This window comes from Bidens hawaiensis, unplaced genomic scaffold (genome assembly GCF_021521415.1).
Source record: "Bidens hawaiensis isolate Kalapana, Puna unplaced genomic scaffold, B.hawaiensis_p1.1 tig00017578_1, whole genome shotgun sequence".
NCBI lineage: Eukaryota > Viridiplantae > Streptophyta > Magnoliopsida > Asterales > Asteraceae > Bidens > Bidens hawaiensis.
In genome coordinates this window covers 237393-258050 of record NW_027492661.1, presented here as the reverse complement: position 1 = coordinate 258050, position 20658 = coordinate 237393, and the positions used below count along the sequence as shown (strand labels likewise).

The 20658-nt window shown below is 37.1% G+C and overlaps 1 protein-coding gene across 1 annotated transcript; it reads left to right on the top strand.

Moving 5' to 3' along the window:
• Positions 1–649: 649 nt before the first annotated feature.
• LOC143554291 (11 kDa late embryogenesis abundant protein-like) lies at positions 650–2132 on the top strand. The gene is made up of 2 exons (XM_077044082.1): positions 650–766; positions 1756–2132. The coding sequence occupies exons 1-2, from the start codon at positions 659–661 to the stop codon at positions 2125–2127; spliced, it is 480 nt and encodes a 159-aa protein (XP_076900197.1). The 5' UTR covers positions 650–658; the 3' UTR covers positions 2128–2132.
• The last annotated feature ends 18526 nt before the right edge of the window (positions 2133–20658 follow it).

Below are 20658 nucleotides of genomic sequence, written 5' to 3'. Positions count from 1 at the left end.
TAAATTATACATTTTGCTTTCTAAAGCAATCTTTGACGGAATTTTCATAGATGGGGAAGTGACGTGAAGGTGTCTGTTGAAAGGGTTGCGTTGATGAAGAGCGTCGATGGATAGGAAATCTTTTTGCAAGGTCCACAATCTTTGGCAAGTTCCATGAGTGGGAGGATTGAGGAAGTACCACACGCAAAAAAGAAAAGAGAGAGTAAAAAACGGGTAGGTTGACCTGAAACAACAGTCACAAACCCGTCTCCTTTACTTAAATAAATTATGCTTGATAGCTAGCTTATTGTGAAACTCTGATCAAAGGAGGATCTAGTACATGCGCTAACCCTCGTTAATAAAGAAACAGTCTATTTTTCTAGTAACATATCCTTATAATTTATTTTTAATATTATTGTACAATCCACGATAGAATTAAATAAACTCTTCAAAATACCATTGCACGTTATATATGTGATATATTTTATTCTACTTTGCAAGGTGTCAAAATAAGAAGCTACAACATACCTTTGTAAGCCACGTATCATAGTCGTGTTGCGTACGTGGTACAGCCGGTGGCACCCTGCAAATCTATATAAATATATCCTAATTAATTTCTAAGCTGCTTACTTTCATTTCAATCACCTATCCTATCTCTTATCCGTTCAAACTGATCAAAATGCAGACGGCCAAAAATGCAGCAGCTTCCATCAAAGAGACGGCAGCGAACATCGGCGCCTCCGCTAAGTCCGGCATGGAAAAGACCAAAGCCACTCTACAAGAAAAGGTATGTTTCCACCATTTGTTAAATATTTATCTGTTTCTCTTAGTTTATAAATAATGGGTCATGCTATATAATTACACCCCATATCTGATTTCACACTATCAAACGCCAGTTTACAAAATACATGACTTGTGACTATAAACGGTCAAACTTTGAAAATGTTGTCAAAACAGTCTTCGGACCTTTATCCAAATGGTCGTTTAAAACAGTGTTCGTTCCTTGGTTTAGACAAAAGCGGGTGTGTTTATAGCTGACAACATAAATAATTTAAGAGAGAACTGAGGTTTTTGTTAATGTGGTTTTGTTCTAATTGTGTAAAAGTTTAAAACTTGTTATTTTCAATCCCTAGGGATTGATTTATGTTGCAATTTGCACCCTTTTCGTTACATATTTTATTTTGGACTGAAATAACATATTTTAATAAACTATAAGAACAAATTTGCTAGTTCAGTGCAAAAGTTTGAAATTTGCTATTTTTGTTCCTAAGTACAAATTTCCTTCATAATCATATGGTTTTGTTTTCATTGCGATTTACGTCCCTATGATTTATTAAAATATGCTATTTCAGTCCAAAATACTAACGAAAAGGACAAAAATTGCAATGAAAATAAAGCCTTTTTTTTTTTTTTTTTTTGTATAAATCTTTATTTAGATGTGTTAAAAATTGGGTTCCAATATGTAGAAACATAGATATTACATCAATATAGCAGGTAGGCGGGCAACAAGTTGCGCCGCCACCCCTTTCTGAATTGCAAACCCTAACCTGCTAAAGACATACCCCTGCCCCTTTGGAGTCGACACGTTGCTATGCACAACCTGTTGGACCCTGGTTAGAAAACGGATAGCTTCCGGTGCCAAGGAGCCAAATGTATCAAAAGCCTTCGGGATGAAAATAGCAAATTTTAGCTTTTGAACCGAAATTGAAAATAACAAACCACACAAAAACGAAATTTGCTAAAACCTCGCCGACTAAATCTATTATTCGGAAATAGGGCGAGAGAATGACGGCACATGATCCAACTCAAAAGGAAATGGCAACGGAGAAGAAGGAAGCGAGAATAAACCAAGCGGAGTACGAAAAGCAGGTGGCGCGTGAGCAGAACGCCACGCAGAGGCAGGCGGCAGAAGCCACCGGTACGCACTCCTACTCGACCACCGGAGCCACCGGCCATGGGATGGGAAGCCACCAGATGTCGGCCTTGCCGGGTCATGGAACCGGAGAACCTGCTGGAAATGTAGTGGAAGGGGTTGTGAAGTCTCACCCGATTGGAACGGATACAGGCACGGGTACGACAATGGCGGGACATAATACAAAAGCTGGTGGAGGTGCCGGTGGATATGGTACCGGTGGAGCTTATCGTTGATAGGTTGTAGGTTGGTTTTTAGTAGAATTATGTCTTGTGTTCGAAGTTGACAGAGTTTGATGTAAATCCTGTTTTCTGTCTACTTGGAGTAGTTCCAAGTTGTTATTGGTTTTGTGAAAAGTAACTTCTCATAATAAAAAGATTGCATGTTTAGGTGAAAAGTGAAAACATGTTGGTACAGTTATTGGTCGTGTGGTATGGAAGATGCAGGCCGACAGCTAGGCTATTGCTGCTGTTGGTACAGTTATTGGTCGTGCGGTATGGAAGGTGCCCGTTAAATGATATATAATCTATGTTGTAAATTGTAATATCCATGTCATGTGCCCCTTGGTTGTTTAGGAGGGCTTAACCCAGAAAAATACTGGGTAATTGGGTTGTCACTCAAATTACTTGGAATTCCAAATAATTGGATATGGAACTAAATAAGCTATAATGTTATATTGCATTCAATGCATTAAAACATTCTAATTTCTAAATGCGACTATAATCACGTTTTAGCAACTAGATAAACTATGAAATTACATTGTGTATTCTAGGTCTCAATGGAGATTGGAAGTCAATGACGGAAATATTTTAACGCGAATGACGGAATTAGAATATGTTTTAGCAACTAAATAAACTCGAATGACGGAATTAGAATATGTTTTAGCAACTAAATAAACTATGAAATTACATTGTGTATTCTAAGTCTCAATGGAGACTGGAAGTCAATGACGGAATCAGAATATTTTAACGAGAATGACGGAATTAGAATATTTTAACGCGAGGGTTGATATATAATAATAAATATTAATAATAATAATAATAATAATAACACTATACAATAATAATATGATGAAGTAAGTGAGCCGTTTTAAGTAAAAGTGACTTTATGTAATTTAAAATCTCTTTACATTTTATAATAAATTAAATAAAGTCATTAATGTAATAATGCTAGTAAGATAAAATAATTCTTAAAATTATTAACCTGACAAGTAAAGAAAAGTGACAAGTAAAGAAAAGGCTGTTGATTTTGACTTTTTTTTAACGGTCAACTAAGTAACGCAGGGTACCTGTACGCGGCTCCTATTGGCTAAAGGTAGCCCGGACAGACAGAGCCCCTAGCGGTCCACCTGTTGAGGGATTCACCGGATAAAACCCGACCCCCATGCCCGTCAAACGGTACGACAGCGAGGAGCCAGTAAAACCGGGTGAGGTCAGGACTCGAACCCTGGCAAGCCAGGGTCATCCCTCATATCTCTCATATAAGTTGGTGGTAGTGAGGTTTGAACCCACTACCTCTCACTTATAAAGTGAGTGCTCTACCATTAAGCCACAACCAACTTGTTGATTTTGACTACTACCCTCTTTAACTGGCGGATTTAATAAATTAAATAAAATCCTTTAATGATATTTACAATTTTACCCATCATCTTTTTCATATCATTCTTTATTTTAACCAATACTACTGCATGAATAATGGGGAAAAAGAATCTATAAATTCTTTTATTCAAGCTACTATTCGTTGAATCTACCCTTCAAGTAACAATCTAGAGGGTCAAAAGTATAAAAATCAACTGAATGAAAGATCTACTTGTTAAGAAAACTTGGCTGCCGGAGGGTCAATGAACCATCCTGACCCCATGTAGTTCCGTCCCTGTTGGAAATGAATGGAATTAAAGATTGAGATGGCTCCCGAGTTTTATTAAGAAGATAAAGGAAAAGATTGAAGAATATATGTTGTGCTTCTGAGTTCACTACGCCTTGTTCTTGAGTTTTTTAACCAAGGAAATAAAAGGAAATGAGAGGGAAGGATAAGAAAGGAAAGGGAAGGGAAGGGAAGAAATTTTTTTTTTAATTAGGTGTGTTCTTAAGTTGGAAGGAAATTAGAGGAAATGAAAGGATAACTATGTTAAAAAATAGTCATCCTTAATAATCATCCCATTTTTGGGAGGATAACTTATTGGGAACATACATCAATTTAATCCCTCCTAACTCCTCCTATTTCTTTTCTTTCCATCCTAAAAAAAACTCAGGAACACTCATTTTTTAAATATCCTTAGTTTCCTTTCCTTTCTCTCATTTAGAAAAACTCAAGAACAGAAAGTGAAAGGAAAGAAAATTGAGTTTATTTAAGTTTCACTAAATGTGTTTTTGAGTTTTATTGGTAATTGGAGCACTAAATATTCACTACATTTAAGTTCACTAAATGTGTTTTTAAGTTTTATTGGTGTGCTCCTGAGTTCACTAAGGGGGTGTTTGTTTTTTCTTCAAACATCTTCAAGGGAGCTAATGTCTGCAGGCGCGCAGACATTACTTTTGAAGACTGTTTGTTTTTTTTTTCTTAAATCAGATCTGAAATTAGCTTATTCCATCTTAAAAGAAAAGCAATGAAACCCTGGCTTAAAACATCTTCACAAAAAAACCATACTCTTCTTCCCTTGCAGCCGCCCTCTCATTCACTCCTACCACCACTCAGCCCTTCCTTTTCACCCATCTCCTCCACCACTCCTTCCCCCACGTCGTCATCCTCTACTCCCGCCACCCCTTTTCGCCCAGACCAACCTCGTCCGACCAGTTTTCCGGCCAGTTCTTTGGTCCTCCTCACCGTCCGACGACCTCCATCTTCTCCTCCGACTAGGTACTTTTTTTTTTGCTTCTTGATGTAGCTTCTTTTTTGTTTCTTGTTTGTGAGCCCTAATTTGTTAGACCTAATTTTGCTTCTTGATACATAAAAAATATTGGTGTAAAAGTAGATGTTAGTTTCCATCTTGAATGTTTATATTTCTTTGTGTTTTTATTTAGAAGATAATTACATTAGTGTTGGATTTGTTGAACATAAGGTTCTTGAATGTTGAACACAAAGTAGATGTTATTGATCATGTTAAATATATTATGTGATTCTTCTTTTTCTTGTATGCTATGTGATTCGTATTCGTATTATGTGAACTGTAATTTGGTTTGTCTTTTAAACAATTATGTAATTTGACATTGTTATGTGTGTTGTATTGTATTGGTAGTTTTTTGGACAACAATATTATGCAGTTTTTTGATATAAACTGAACTTGTATTGTTGTATTTTTTAGCAGTTTTTTGACAGCAAATTGAAGTAGTTAGGTGCAGATTTTTTTGACACAAATAGAAGTTGTGTAGCTGCTGTTTTAGCAGGTTTTTTACAGCAAATTGAAGTTGTTATGTGCATATTTTTGACACAAAATTAAGCTGTTTAGTTGCTGTTTTTGACAGCAAATTGAGGCTGTTTTGTGCAGATTTTTTAACACAAATTGAGGCTGTTTTTTTGCAGTTTTTTTGATAACAAATTGAAGCTGTTTTGCTGCAATTTTTGACACAAATAGAAGCTATTCGTGTGCCTTTTTGATGAATATGATCACCCAAATGTACACCTTCAAGATGGAGATGAACTTGCACAAGATTGTGTTGAAGAAGAAGTAACTTGACATGGAAGTGCAGCGGACCGTGAATTCATGAGTCAACTTCGAGATAAGATAGCACAAGAATTAATGCAAAACAATGTACTTTAAGTTTATTTCACTATGTTTTGTGTTTTTAAACTTTATTTTATTATTATTTTTTTATGTAACTTGAATGTTAAATGACTTCTTTTCAGTGAGATAAGTTTGACAGTTACATATTTTCAGTTTATGCAAACAATATCAACTTATAAAAACAAACAGTCTTATATTTTCAGCTTGCAGAGCTTCAGACCACATCTTTAGTTGCAGATGTGAAAACAGATGAAATCAGCTTACAGACAGTTTATGTCTACAAAAACAAACAGCACCTAAATGAGTGAAAGAAAAGAAAATGTTTTCCATTTCTTTGTATCTTCTTTTTTTCTCTATCAATTCCTTTTAATATGGAAGGAAAAAGAACTCTCCTATATTACTTTTTCTCTTTTGTCTTTACGATCCTATTCTTTTTTTCTTTCCATTCATTTACCTGTTCTTGAGTTTTTTTTTAGGGGGAAAGGAAATGAAAACTAATTCTATTTAAAAAATGGGTGTTCTTGAGTTTTTTTATGATGGAAAGGAGAGGAGTAGGAGGAATTAGGGGGGATTAAATTAATGTTTTTCCCAATAAACTATCCTCCCAAAAATGGGATGATTACTAAGGATAACATGGTTATCCTTTCATTTCCTTTAATTTCCTTCCAACTCCTAATTAAAAAAAATTTCTTCCCTTCCCTTGCCTTTCTTATCATTCCCTCTCATTTCCTTTTCTTTCCTTGGTTAAAAAACTCAAGTTATACCTTCAATGAAACTCGGAAACTCAACAGTTTCGTTCCATCTTTCCATTTTCTTTCATTTCCCATCTTAAATGAAACTACAAAACAGAGCGTAAAGGAAGGAAAGGAAAAGAAAAGAAAGAGAAATATGGAGTAATTTGAAAAGAATTAGAAGGAAATAAAGTGTGGGAAGAAAGGAAGGAGGAGAGAAAAGAAAGGAAGTGAAAACCTTATCTTCCTTTCTTTTCTCTCCTCCCGTCAATGAGACTTGTTGGTGCATGATGCCAGTAGTTCATTATCTCATGTTTATTTGTGTCTGAAATCGTTTAAATTGTTCGTTTTGTGTTGAACTTGTTAAGTTTGGTTTATGTTTTGGCGAACTTGAGTTGAGAGAAGTTAGGACAACTTCGCCTAGTGTGTTAGGCGAAGTTGTCGCTAATATATAATGTCTAACTACGGATCCTATGAAAATAACCTTTGACGACTGTTTTGTAACATCTTTGGTTACGTGGTTGATTAGTCTTGGCAATATAACAAGTATTATCTTACTTACTCGTGTTCTTTACGTGTGATTTACTTGTTTAATCGTCTCAACACTCGTATCGTATACTTGGGGATTCCGCACCCTCGTGTTACGAGATACTCCTGTGAAGATCCGGCTGGGAACCTACAAGACTCGGGAATACAGCGTAAAAATTCACAACATAATTTGGATGCTAAAGAATTTGAATCTACATGTAACGAACTTTGTGAACCCCCCCCCCACCCCCACCCCATCTATACCACATACCCACTTACTCGAATCAATATTGTTGTCGCCATCAATCTCTATATGTACCCCACACCACCACTCCCAACAAAGGGTGCCGGTTGGTGGCGGTAGCTAGGCGGTTAGAGCTGTGTGTGGCAGTTGGCGAGGGTTAAGATGGTTAGAGCGTTGGTTGACTGCTATCGACGGTTAATATAAGGTCTTCTAGCGATGGTTGTTATAGTGAAGGTGGGGGAGCTGGAGAGGGATGCGATGGTGGTGGTGATAGCCATGCGGTTGGAGCTATGTGTGACAGTTGGCGAGGGTTAAGGCGGTTGGAGCGCTTCGTGGCAATCAGGGACGGTTAAGGATAACAATGAGCTAGGTCGTATGGCTAAAGTTATCATTGTGAAAGGTAGGGAGCTTTATGGCAATGGTTGTCATAATGATGGGCGGCTGGAGAGGGATGTGGGGTGGTCGTGGATTCCACTTGATTTTTTGAACGACGACTATCTTGTGTGTTAGGTCACCGCACTTCTCAAATTTAGAGAGTCTCGTTGCCTCACTTCAACGAGACTATGTAATCTTAACCGGGCCAACGATGGCTTCAGAGTTTGGCTTGGATGTTCCCTCGAAAAACCATACTGGCGGTTGCCACTTAACAGTCGTTGTGCCATCACAAGAGCGGAACTCTTTGGCGTAACATGTGGTGGAACGAAAACCAGGTGAGCTGGAGATTTGAATTGACAACCTTTGTACAAGGCCTAACTCAAATATTTCATTGCTTTAATCCACCAAAAGTGACACAATTGGGGATAAAACTTGGTTAGGGATGAGCTCGGGATGGAACCGGTACCAATCCTAATAATCTGGATCCTGAAAATTCGAAATATTCTATATCGGTACCGAAATATTCGATTCGGTTTGGTTCGGTACCGGTATCAGTTCGGTACCGGTAGATACCGGTATTTTGTGCAAAATTCGAGAAATACAGGCACAGTACCGAACTGTACCGGTACCGTACTTATACCAAAAAGTAAAAACTTGATACCGATTTGGTACCGATACGGAAAACGCTCATCCCTAGCCTCCACTGAAAAACTCAAATCTCCCACCATAAAGCCACATGCAAAAGATTGTCGGAGATTCAACTTACATTACTTCATTTCATTTATCATCTTAGAATGGGATTATAATTTCCATCCCAAAAATACTACAAACCAAACACGTTAACAAATGAAATTCAAATTCTGATTATGTTGAACTTCGCGACCAGACACACCTAAGTAAAACAATTAATACCAATTGATTATCACCTCGTAATTTTCAAATTGGTACTTTCTCAATCCTTTCCTACCATTTCATAAGCTTCATTCTTTTTAACAACATTCAAATACGGTCTCCTTTTTGCGCATGTTTGGTCTATAGACCATTTTCGAATGCATCAAATTTGTTTAAAGAATTAGAATTTGAAGAAATTTGATATAGAATTAAAATTTTCTAAACCAATTGGAATCTATAAATGAATTTTAATAGAATGAATTTAAATGATAAAACAATCATAAAAGAATTAGAGAATCACTATGTCCGCCACGTTCCTGTCGCCGCAAGGGATGAGCTCGGGGCAGTATCGGTAATAATCTCGAAAATTTAAAATATTTAGTACTGGTACCGGTATTTCTTGCGAAATTCAGGAAATGCCCGTACGACCGAAAACTCAAAACTTGATACCGACGGTACCAAAGTGCAAAGTGGTATCGAATTCGGTACTGGTACGGAAAACGTCCATCCCTAGTCACCACCACCCACCCTAACTTATGTCGCTGAACCGACCATCCACCTAGACCACCACCGCCTTGACTACATGTCGTCGCTGCCCCTGCCACTAGAGATGGTCAAAAAAACCGGTTGGGGAACCGGTTTGCCGGTTTAAACCGGAAACCGGTTTTTACGAAAACCGGTTTTTTAAAAACCGGTTTGACCGGTTTACAAACCGCCGGTTCGTATGTCGGTTACAAGTTTTAGATCCAAAACCGGTTAACGAACCGGTTAATGAAAAAACCGGTTTTTTCCGGTTTTTTAATAACCGGTTATGGAAAAACCGGTTAACCGGTTTATAAAAAAACCGGTTTTTGACCGTTGTGGAAAAACCGGTTAACCGGTTTATCCATAACCGGTTAACCGGTTAAAAACCGGTTTTTGAACGTTGTATAACGGCTATATGCCCGTTTTTTTTTTTTGACCGTTTTTTTTTTTTTTTACCATTTTACCCCCACAAACATCTATATATAGTTTAGGTTGGGTATTGGTTAGATCACACTCGATTATACAACTCCAAACGCTCTAAACGTTTATTTCATACGCGATTATTTTGTTATCTCACGCTCAATTATACCACATTACCACTCCATACGCTCTTATTTCGTAGTCGATTATCATGGCCTCCCAAAGTGCTGCTTCATCCGTCAACATGGGTGCCTCGAACACGGGAGAAACGGTCGTTCGGGTCATCCCCACGAAACGAAACCATGATGTTTGGCAACATTTCGACCTATGCGAAATGTCTAACGGTAGCCAAAAAGCTCGATGCAAACATTGTTTGAAGTTTTATGGCAAAGATGCAAACTCCACTTTAAAAGCGCATGTACAAAGGCCCTTTTGCAAGGCCTTGAAGGACGAATCGGGAAGTAGTTCGCAGCCGGAGAAGACGAATCAAGGAGCGGTGTTTACGTACGACCTTGAAGCGGTACGTCAAAAGTTTTCAAACTTTGTGATTCAACAAACACTTCCTTTCAACCACTTCGACAACCCTCAATTCACGGAGATGATGCAAAACTATGTTCAACCACGCTACCAACACGTAAGTCGTTCGACCCTTAGAAGAGATTGTCTTAAAGCATGGAAAAACGCTAAATCCGAACTAATTTCATACTTTTCAAACTTACAAACTGGTGTAAACTTAACAACGGATGTGTGGTCGGTACCTCATGGTTCGCCCGACTCATACATTTGTGTGACGGCTCATTGGGTTGACCCCGAGTCGTGGCAAATGATGAAACGAACCGTTGCGTTTCAATTGTTTGATTACCCGCACACGGGTAGAAATATTTTTAAAATCTTGGATAAAGTCATTCGACAATACAAGATTGAACATAAAATCTTTTCAATTTCGTTTGATAACGCGTCCAACAATACGGCCGCGGTTGGCCATTTAAAATTAAAGTATAAACCTATTTGTGATGGAGCGTTTTTTCATAGCCGATGCATTGCACATATTATCAACTTGGCCGTGCAAGATGGGTTAAACGTGATCGAAACGCAAAGAAACAATTTTAAAAGAATGTTACGAGATGTTTTTAGCAACAATAAAACATTTTCAAGATACAAAAAATTTTGTGTAGAAGCTAATTGTCAATGGTTGGGGCCAAATTGGGATTGTCCAACAAGATGGAACTCGACTTGTAATATGTTTGAGAAAGCCATCCAACAAAAAGAATCATTAATTGCGTTTCATCAAATTTTGTCAAGTAGGGGTAAATGTGCACCGTACGATCCTAGAAACTGGTTATTGATTGAGATCGTTACGGAGGTCCTTCAAATTTTTAAATCTTGCACAACTAGTTTATCCGGGGTTTACTATCCAACAAGCCCCATTGCTTTACCAAAAATTGCTGTCATGTGCACAAAGTTGAGTGAACTTCATTGTAGGGGTGCACCTTATTTTGATATGGGTGTAAAAATGAAAGAAATATTTAGAAAATATTTTCAAGAACTACCCGCTGTTTTGACATGTGCTGCTGCGTTAAACCCTTGCATCAATGTTGGTGGTGTTGAAGCTTTAATAGAAAAAATTTGTGATGAGCTAGAGTTAAACTACGATCAAAACCCCTATTATAGCCAAACTTTAAAGAATGCTTTCAACACCACCTTGTCAAACATGTATGATGTCTACCTTACAAAATACGGGTCGTCTTCCCAAATTCATGACTCGTTAAGAGCTGTTGCCCAATCCCAATCCCAAACCGACCTTGAAATGGGGATGTACTACATGATTTGGGAAGACGCCGGTAAACGTCAAAAGGTAAACACCCCAAGCAGTGAACTTGGAAGGTATGGTGGTACCAACTTTGTGAAACACATGACTCCGGATGAATTTAGAAGTCTTGATTTGCTGGCTTGGTGGAGAGGTAAGGAGGATGAGTTTCCGATCCTCGCCGCCATGGCCAAAGATTTACTAACGGTCCAAGCTTCCACGGTAGCTTCGGAGTCTGCTTTTTCTGTTTCTGGAAGGGTTATATCGATTAGGAGGACTCGACTCACTCCACCAGCTATAGAGATGTCGATTTGCTACAAGGATTACTTGGACTCTTTAGATAGGGCACAACATCAACGCTCACTCGAGGGGGAAATGGAGTATGAAGCGGGCTTGTATGAAGACGAGGTCAATGAAGGACACACTCAACCAATGACCGATGAAAAAGCCGCGTACGACGATTACCTAAGAAATAGCTCGGGATCGGGTAGCGAAGAAAATTAGTTAAAGAAACAGCAAACATGGAGGCAAATAATGAGTAAGAAACAGCAAGTTGTTCATGTAATCGTGTCTAAGCATTCTTTAATGTTTGTATTTTTGAGTTACGAATATGCGATAACGATTTAATGTTTGTATTTTTAATGTAAAAACTATAAATGAAAGTTATGTGTTTTTAATCTTTGGTTTGTTGAAAACACATTCACCAACACACACTCATACTCATCTTCTAAGCAAAGAACCCTAACAACGAAAGCAAAGAATGGCTTCGGTCAGTCCGTTTTGCCTTGTAGTTACCGGTTTGCCTTGTAGTTACCGGTTTGTTTATACTGTGAAAAAATAATGGTTATTAAAAAAAAAAAAAAAAAAAAAAAAAACCGGTTAACCCTAAAAACCGGTTATTAAAAAACCGGTTAATAAAAAAACCGGTTTATTAACCGGTTCTAACCGGTTTCTAAACCGGTCCTAACCGGTTAGACCGGTTAGGGTTTTTACAGACAAAAACCGGTTATTAACCGGTCCGGTTATTAACCGAACCGGTTTTTTTCCGGGCCAAAAAAAACCGGTCCGGTTAATAACCGAACCGGTTTTTTTAAAAAACTCGGTTTGTGCACCTCTGCCTGCCACACAACGTGTTCACCTCGCCTGCCACTTACTCAAACCACCCACCCAACAATCGTCATTACAACCTAGCAGTGAAGGTAGAGTGGTAGATGTGACGACAATGAGTATTCACTACTTTAGTTGAATTCCTTCATGATTTGGAAGAATTTGTTGAATCCTTCAAATGAATAAATTTGATGGTATTAATCACTAGTATTATGTAGTATCATATAAATCTCTTATAAGGTGCTTGGTCGGCCACTCCTATTCACCCCTAAATTTCATTAGCCCAAGAAAAGAACCTTTAATAAATGAGGCTCCAAATCTTTTGGGGCTTAATGTCACTCCTGGTGTAGCGACCTTGGTTTCTCAAGACTCAACCAATGTGTACCAATTATGACATCAGGAGTTTAACATTAGCTCTCAATCAATGATGCGTTCAAGGTCGGGGGGATAATGTGTGGCATTCGTGACAAAATGAGGTTCACCTTATTTATTACGTAACGAGTAAACAGTTAACAGGTTATTTTGTATCGAGTAAACGATTAACCGAACGATACTGATTATGACCCGGATATATCGAAGGGGGCATATACAAGTGATATATATATATTATAACAACTAACATATTGATATCACAACCCTAGTATGTGCAAAACCACTTAAACGAAAAGATTTTCGTTTAATAATACTCTTTGACCTTAAACCCGATCGTATGTATCAAAACAAGCATTGTATCATCTATCAAGCCGAAAAAGACTTATAAAACATTTATTTGAAATGTTTTAAGCAACCCGGGAAAATATTTTGGATTTTTCCAACGAGTTGGTACGTTTTTTCTTAATTTACAACACGTAGCCGACAAGCACTCTTTTTTGCGTTGTTTATCAAACCCAGACTATTTTTGTGGCATTCGTCAAATTCGGGTCTTGATTATATTTGTTTTTGTATTCGTTTGACATGTAAACCGACCCGTTTTGTAAACCGAAGCTTATGATATAATCAAAATAATGGTTTTTATGTTACAATATTGTTTTACATTTGTTGGGTCTTGAAAACATCATTTTTGGGCCTTAAAACACGTTAAAATCACTTAAAACGAACTTCGGGGGCCAAAACTGTCATTTTTGAAACTTTGGATTGTCTGGCCACCCAAACCATCACGCCACACGATGGGTGTGCCCTCTTGGCATCGCGTATCGCGAGCACTGGGCGACCAGATTGTCTCCCATGTTTGTTTGTTGGTTCTTTTATCCTTTGAATCCAAGTTTTAACCCTTAAACCACTTGTTTAACCAAATTTAGCTCATTCTATAAATACAAGGCACTATCCAACATAAATCACTGCTCATAACTCTTTACCTCACTCAAATTCAAAGACTTTATAAGGTTATTTTCATGTTTATGTCGGGTTTGACTTTCAAAGTCAAACTGATGTAGTTTTTCATTTTTGTTTGCTTAACTTAGTCTAAATCAATACTTGAATCATATGGCACAACATATATATAATGAAAACCTTGTTACCTTTGGTAGTTACTCATCCGGCCCCGGTTGGTTAAGTTTCAGGCCTCGTAAGGCAAGGCTACATGGAGGACTTTCGTGGTCTTTGTCATATATTTTCCGCATCTAACCATCTAACTTTATTATTGCTTACTAACCATGCTAACTTATACTTATCTTGCTTATTTATCAAGTTCCATGGTTATGGGTTTGAAGAGTCTATGTCTCGGTTTAACCGTAAATAGCTCCAAACCGTAAACCGAACTTTGTTTACTAGTTTTGTTAAATAATTGTTTAAACATGTTTTATGTAGATTTAAACTTCTAAAATCATTTATACAAGTTCTATGGTTATGGGTATGTAGATTCTAACCTCGGTCTTAACCCGAAACTAGATTTGAATCGAAAACCAAACTTTCGTTTAAAGATTTTATTCTTAACTTTTTGGTTGTAAAACTTAAGTTTCATCATTTATAAGTTATTATACAAGTTATTTGATATTTGGACATGTGGAAACCATATATGAACTTATTGTGAGATGGAAACCGAACCAAACCGAACTAAACCATTTTTCACTCGCTTAAGACACACAAGTGTGTTTTTAGCTATCAAGACTTCTATATTTATTTATAAATACTTTACAAACTGATTTTAAATATTTTATTAAAGTACTTGGAATGTTGAATCCAACTTGATATTATAACAAATTTTGGACCGAAAAAACCGAACACTCGCTTAACATGCGTTTTTAGTTCTAAAACAATAGAACTACATACTTGGTTAAGTGTTAATATATTTTTATGAGTTATCTCATAACATTTAATATTTTGGAAAGTTGACTTTGGGTTTGACCAACTATCAAGACCCGAACCAACAACTCGAAAACTCGTTAAAACCCGTTTTAGTATCTTTATTCTAAAGGGACTTGCATTCTTGCATTTTTACCCACCTTATTACTTAGCATAGGTTGAGTAAATATTAAGGTTAGATACTTTAACCCAGTTTTGAGCAAACTTACATTTTTAAAGGATTATTTCTATAATTTCTAAAATAGCTAATTTATAAACCTTAAAATTTAATTGTTTACATTTTATGTCTTTTATTTTAAAGTTTTCCCAAAACAACCCTTCTAATTCAAGACTTTTACTTTTATTTAGGTCTTGCTAGTTAGACTTCCTCCTCCCGATTTCCCATCTTTTATCAACCAAGTTTTATACTTGAATGTGAGTATTTTTCATACCCTGTTTTTTACCTTTCGTTTTTGTAACATCGTGAAAATTTCGAGTTTAAAATGTCAACTTTCCAAAGTCTAGGGACCAAATATGTCAAAATTCCAAACCATAGGGTTTAAAACGAAAATTCTGATTTTCTGTCCCATAGCGATACGCGATGGGACAAAGGACAAGCTCATCGCGTATCGCGAAGGGCTTGGTCAAATCTTCTAGAAGTGAGTCAACGACAATACGCGATCATCGTTAAAGCTACATCATCGCGTATCGCGATGACGTGGCCTGACACCTCTGGCACAAGTTCTGCCACGTGGCCACACGTGGCACGCCGTTCGCCACGTGTCAACATGTGGCACACCGTCTGCCACGTGGCAGACATACTTGGTGACTGGCCTGACCTACACCGCGATACGCGAAGGGTGACCAGAAGGCCATCGCGTATCGCGAAGGGCTTCCAAACTTGCCTATAAATAGCAAGTCCGGGATTCACATTTTCTCATCCCAAATTCTGTGCATCACTCTCTCTCTAACATCTCACTAGAATCCTAATATCATATATTCGATCCACCTCGAAAAGCGTGCCCGATTTCTCATTTTCCGTGCCAACGTTTCCTCGAAGTTCGTGCCACTCTCCACCAACATATCGACCAAGAAGGTGTTTGTTATATCTCGACAACAAGATGGTGAGTCTCGTAAGGCGTGTCGGCAAGTGGTGAAAGATTGGTGTTATCGTTTGGCGTACCAAGGAAGGAGTACCGAAAAGAAGAGTTGATCGTAAAGGAAAGGAAAGCAAAGCGGCGTAGGAGTGCTGCTCGAAGTCATTAGGGTTTATAAGCCGAACAAAGGTAGACATAATGGCCGAATATAATAATATTAAAATATTATAAAGGCTTAAACCTTAAGTCGAGGTTATACTAGATACCTCGATAAAAATAAAAGAAAACATAAACAAAGAAAGAATAAAAGATAAGATTATGAATATCGATAAGCATATATACGTGTGTAAGTATATATTCTTTGTTATGAAAATATTATTTATTTAATAATAACTATTCTTAAATAATAAAGAAAAGAAAAGAATACGTTTCTTAGAGAAGAAGAAACGTAGGGTTTTATAAATAAACTAAAGGTTTATAAAATTACTTTTTAACTAAAGGTTTTAAAGTAAAAGAGATTTTTAACTAAAGGTTTATCGAGGTAAAGTTTATAAAATAAGATTAAAGGTCTTAAGCCGGATTGCATATCCGACTAACAAATGTTAATACTCGTACTATAGGTGCGAGATAACAAGGTAAAGACCCTCGGACGGTGTTTGAAGCCGATTCAAATTGAAAAAGGTGAATACGCCCTAACTTTTACAAACTTGTTTTCAAACGAGTCAACATGTTATATGAAAAACTTTACATGAGACTAAGTGTCTCTAAAACATTTATAAACAAGGGTACAAATACTGGCCTCAGGCTATCGTGTACGCTTGTCTGGATCCTTACATATGTGGTGGACACATCACACCTAGTCACAATTACGCTCGCCTGCGGGGAGTATGACCTTGTGTATACGCATAGGCACTTAACTAGTCGAACGCTGCGGTGTTTGCTGGGGGAACCGAGTATAGAGACTTGAGTTTATAAATTGTATTGTTTTAACTTGATTATTCCTAAGCCAAAATTAGCGCTTGGAGGAACGAAGTGCTCAAAAGATATCCGATGGCTCGGCTCTATTTTGTATAAACTTTAAATATTAAAATGGTGGTTTGTAATTAAAAACAAGTAATACTTTTGTTATAACTTAAAATGGGTATTTTATAATCCCATCTTTTGTAATGTAAATATTACACTTTAAATCCACAAGTTTATAAAGTTTTCCGCTATTAAACGTAACTCTGATTTATTTACAATTGTGGTACCAACATATGTGTCATACGCCTAGACCGTGGTTTCGGAGTGTGACAAGTGTTGGTAACAGAGCTATCGATCTTAGCGAATTAGGTATTACAAGATAATACCTAAGCTTCGATCCAAGTATAGGAATTATTTGTTTTATTTGAAATAGGAATAATATAGGCTGGTAAAACTTTTCTTTCCCTCCTCATTCTAAACCACCCAAAATGTTAGATGTCATTCAAGAACATGATGGAGAACTATGTACGCAAGGCTAAAGAAGTTGGATGATGTGTGTATAATGATGCTCTTTCTAAATGACTCACAACTAAGCTTTAAATTTATTAAACGAAAATCCTAACGAATCCACACACAACCGGCAAGTTTACTGATCACTAATAGTATAGACCTAAGGAAGTCCGAGTATCGAACACAAGGACACTTGAAAACGTATATGATACCTAACCCTAACCAAGACTCACCTAATAATATTTAAATGATTTTTAATATAATTAACTACTTAACCTAACTTACTTTAACTAAATTAGTTAACTAAACTTAACTTAATTAAATGAAACTCTTGACGAAACTTGGAAACTTTACTGCAGTCGGAGAAAACGTCTACCTAGGTAAGAATCATATTGAAGTTATAATAAGATAATGGATTGAGGATTCTCACGACACCGGTTCCTAAGGATGACTCAACTAAGGTTCACTCAAGAAAGCTAGATCACCTCTCAGTCTCACTAACAAACTCTAACTTACACTTAGTTGATTTTAAGAACAAACCGAGAAACGAAATGTTAAAGTGTTCTAATGCCGACTCTCCTCTCGGACTCACCGACACACTACCCTAATGGAGACGAATACTACGCAACCAAGGATAGAGGAACAATTTAGTTTAACTTAAACTAGACCAACTAATCGCTCACAAACCCAAACCCGACAAGAACCGAACCCGCTCTCGCGCGATCCTAATTCTAACAAGTAAAAGATATGAGACGAGTTTACTTCCTATCACCTCTCGGTCTCAAGGAAGGTGTCTATCCGCTGATTATATTCAATTAAAACACTCACTTAAACCTTACGGTTGATCAACCCGCAAACAAACCCTAAACACTAAGTAAAGAGTCCTGACAAGCAACAATCAATCAAAACTCATTCAATTAATTAAAGCAAGAGGTTTATAAGTGTAATTAACAAATTCACAGCCACTAAACACAACCTAATTCAATGTTAAACCAAACTTTACATTAACAATTTAAGCCATGATGATCAACAATCCATATTACTTGCTAAAACCTAACAATAATCATCTAACCTAGGTAGAACTAACAAGTTTAGCCAATCATAATCAATGAACAGTAGATAAAATAGATATAAATGATAAACATGCCAATATAAATCTGATTACAAAAGGTTTGAATGCTTAAAAACCAAAAACGAACTCACAAACGTTAAAATAGTCAAAACCGACAACCGAAGGATAAAAGATGTAACCGTAAGCTTTTCCTCCTTGGTTTCTCCTCTAGAGCAGGTGTGGGATGGCTGGAAACTTGAATAAAATCGTTCATAGGGTTTTAGGGTTTATATATATGTTTAAACACCTCCTTCCTAATATAAAATAGGTTAAAACAAGCCCACTAGGCCCACTAGAAGACAAAATAGACGTGGTAGCTGATTCTTGAACATTCTTGGTAGCCTTGGGACATGTTGGAATCTACCACATGCTTCTTGAATGGTATGACCTGGTCGCGTAGCTCGAACATGACATTTTCTAACGTTTTTCGACTTTCAGCTCGTTTATCTTCGTTTTTGCGTACCGGCTTCATCCGAGATCCGTTTTAGCTAATTCTTTTTCCATTTGACTCGTTTTCTCGCTCTCTTCAACATGGAACCTATCAAATACACAAACATGTAATTTCATGCAAGAAAATTTATATTCGTTAACGTTTTACGCACAAAACAACCCAAAAACGGGATAAAAACGCTATGTGTTTTACAACACATCAAATATCCCCACACTTGAACCTTTTTCGTCCCTGAAAAAGAAATCTACACAGGATCATAACCAAGTGAAAAACAACAAACTCCTAGATTATTTAACATTACAAAAGCACAAGTAACAACTCGACATATTGACCGCGATTGCCGATATTGTTGTCCACTTAAACCCAGCCACCAGCTAATCAAGCCCCCCTTTTGCATTAAACTTTTTAAGTCCAAAAATTAAGGCTACACCTACCCCATCTCAGAAAAAGATAGCTAGAAAAACTAGAGTCGAAGCAAACTGGTTCGACAAATCACCATAAGCCAAGGAGTCGTTGATAGTACTAATTAGATGCACTCGGTGAAATTTTGATGGATGAATGGTCATGTGGAGGTCGTACGAGCTATTCCTAAATATTATTGGACTTTGTCCAATAAATTCCTAATTTTTATTTATTGAATAAGAACCTCGAGCCCCAATAGTGTATCCTCAGAGTCACCATCCCCAATGTAACACGTAAACTCTAAGTCCCGTCTAGTATGTGCATCTTTGGCCTCTTTTACTAACTTTAAAGAATGCTTCTTTGGCATTTTGCAATACATAACTTTCTTCACAAGCATTTTGCTTTTCTTGAACAACTTTTGAGAATACATACTTTTTTTTTCTTTTCTTTTTTTTTTCTCTTTTTTCTTCTTTTTCTTTTCTTTTTTTTTTCAATCTTTTATATCACCCTAAAATATATAACTATTTCTAAGCTCGTAGAAAGATGGACATGTGATGTGTGCTGGTTTAAGTGCATCTAAGTATAACCATCTCAAAGTTTTCAGATTATGGTAATTCTCCCTAAGCATCGAAATTCGGTTTCACCGTTTTCAAATTATTATATATATAAAAACTGCTAAAGAGGACTATCAAAGTTAGTTGGGCCTACCGACACATCCCAAATCAGATATGTTAACCATCCCTTCTTTTATTATTATATTATATATTTCAAAAGTTCCAAGAGTTCGTTAGCACATTGGTAGTAATATCATTTCCTGCTTAACGTAGAACAAAAACAATTTTCAAGGGACATTTTTCTTTAAAACTTTTTTTTTAAATATTAACTCTCAAGATTTTCAATATTCTTTTATTTTTCTTAAAAATGAAAACGTCAGTTCCCCATCCCCACACTTAAATTTCACATTGTCCTCAATGTGAGACAAGGAAAAGACAAAACTAAACATAAAGAAAAATAAAGTGGAACAGACTCCCCTGGTATATGTGATCATGAAAGTGTCCGGTGAATCATGTTCCTCGCTCTCCTATTCGAACGCAAGCTTAAAACTCCAGTGCACTCTATCAAGCTATCACTAACGAACGAAAGCGGCAATCCCTATGCAAATTGCATCCCCACACTTGTTTAAAACTCTAGCTCATCAACCGTCATCAGCCAACCAAGGAATAACCTGCAAGTAAGAGAAGAGACACCCGGCAAAACTCGGAAATAAAAATAAAATGAAAATAAAATAACAAGAAAAGATATTACCGGGTTGCCTCCCGGGAAGCGCTAAGTTTATTGAATAGTCTTCAGCTGGACTCGCTCCCGAAACCTCAATCAGGAGGCTTCTCCTTTATCCTCTTCCCATCGATGCTCCTCAATACTCTCCTCTTACAATTGGTCGGGAAGAAACCAATTGCACAGCTCTCATGGGCCCGACCATATGAATTAAACTCGGCCCACCAACTCTTGAATTCCCCAAAAAATGATTCAATGAAGTGAAATGGGGAAGTCAATCTCTTCATAACACTACGATTTCTTCGCCCAGAAATCTTCCGTCTAGTTCC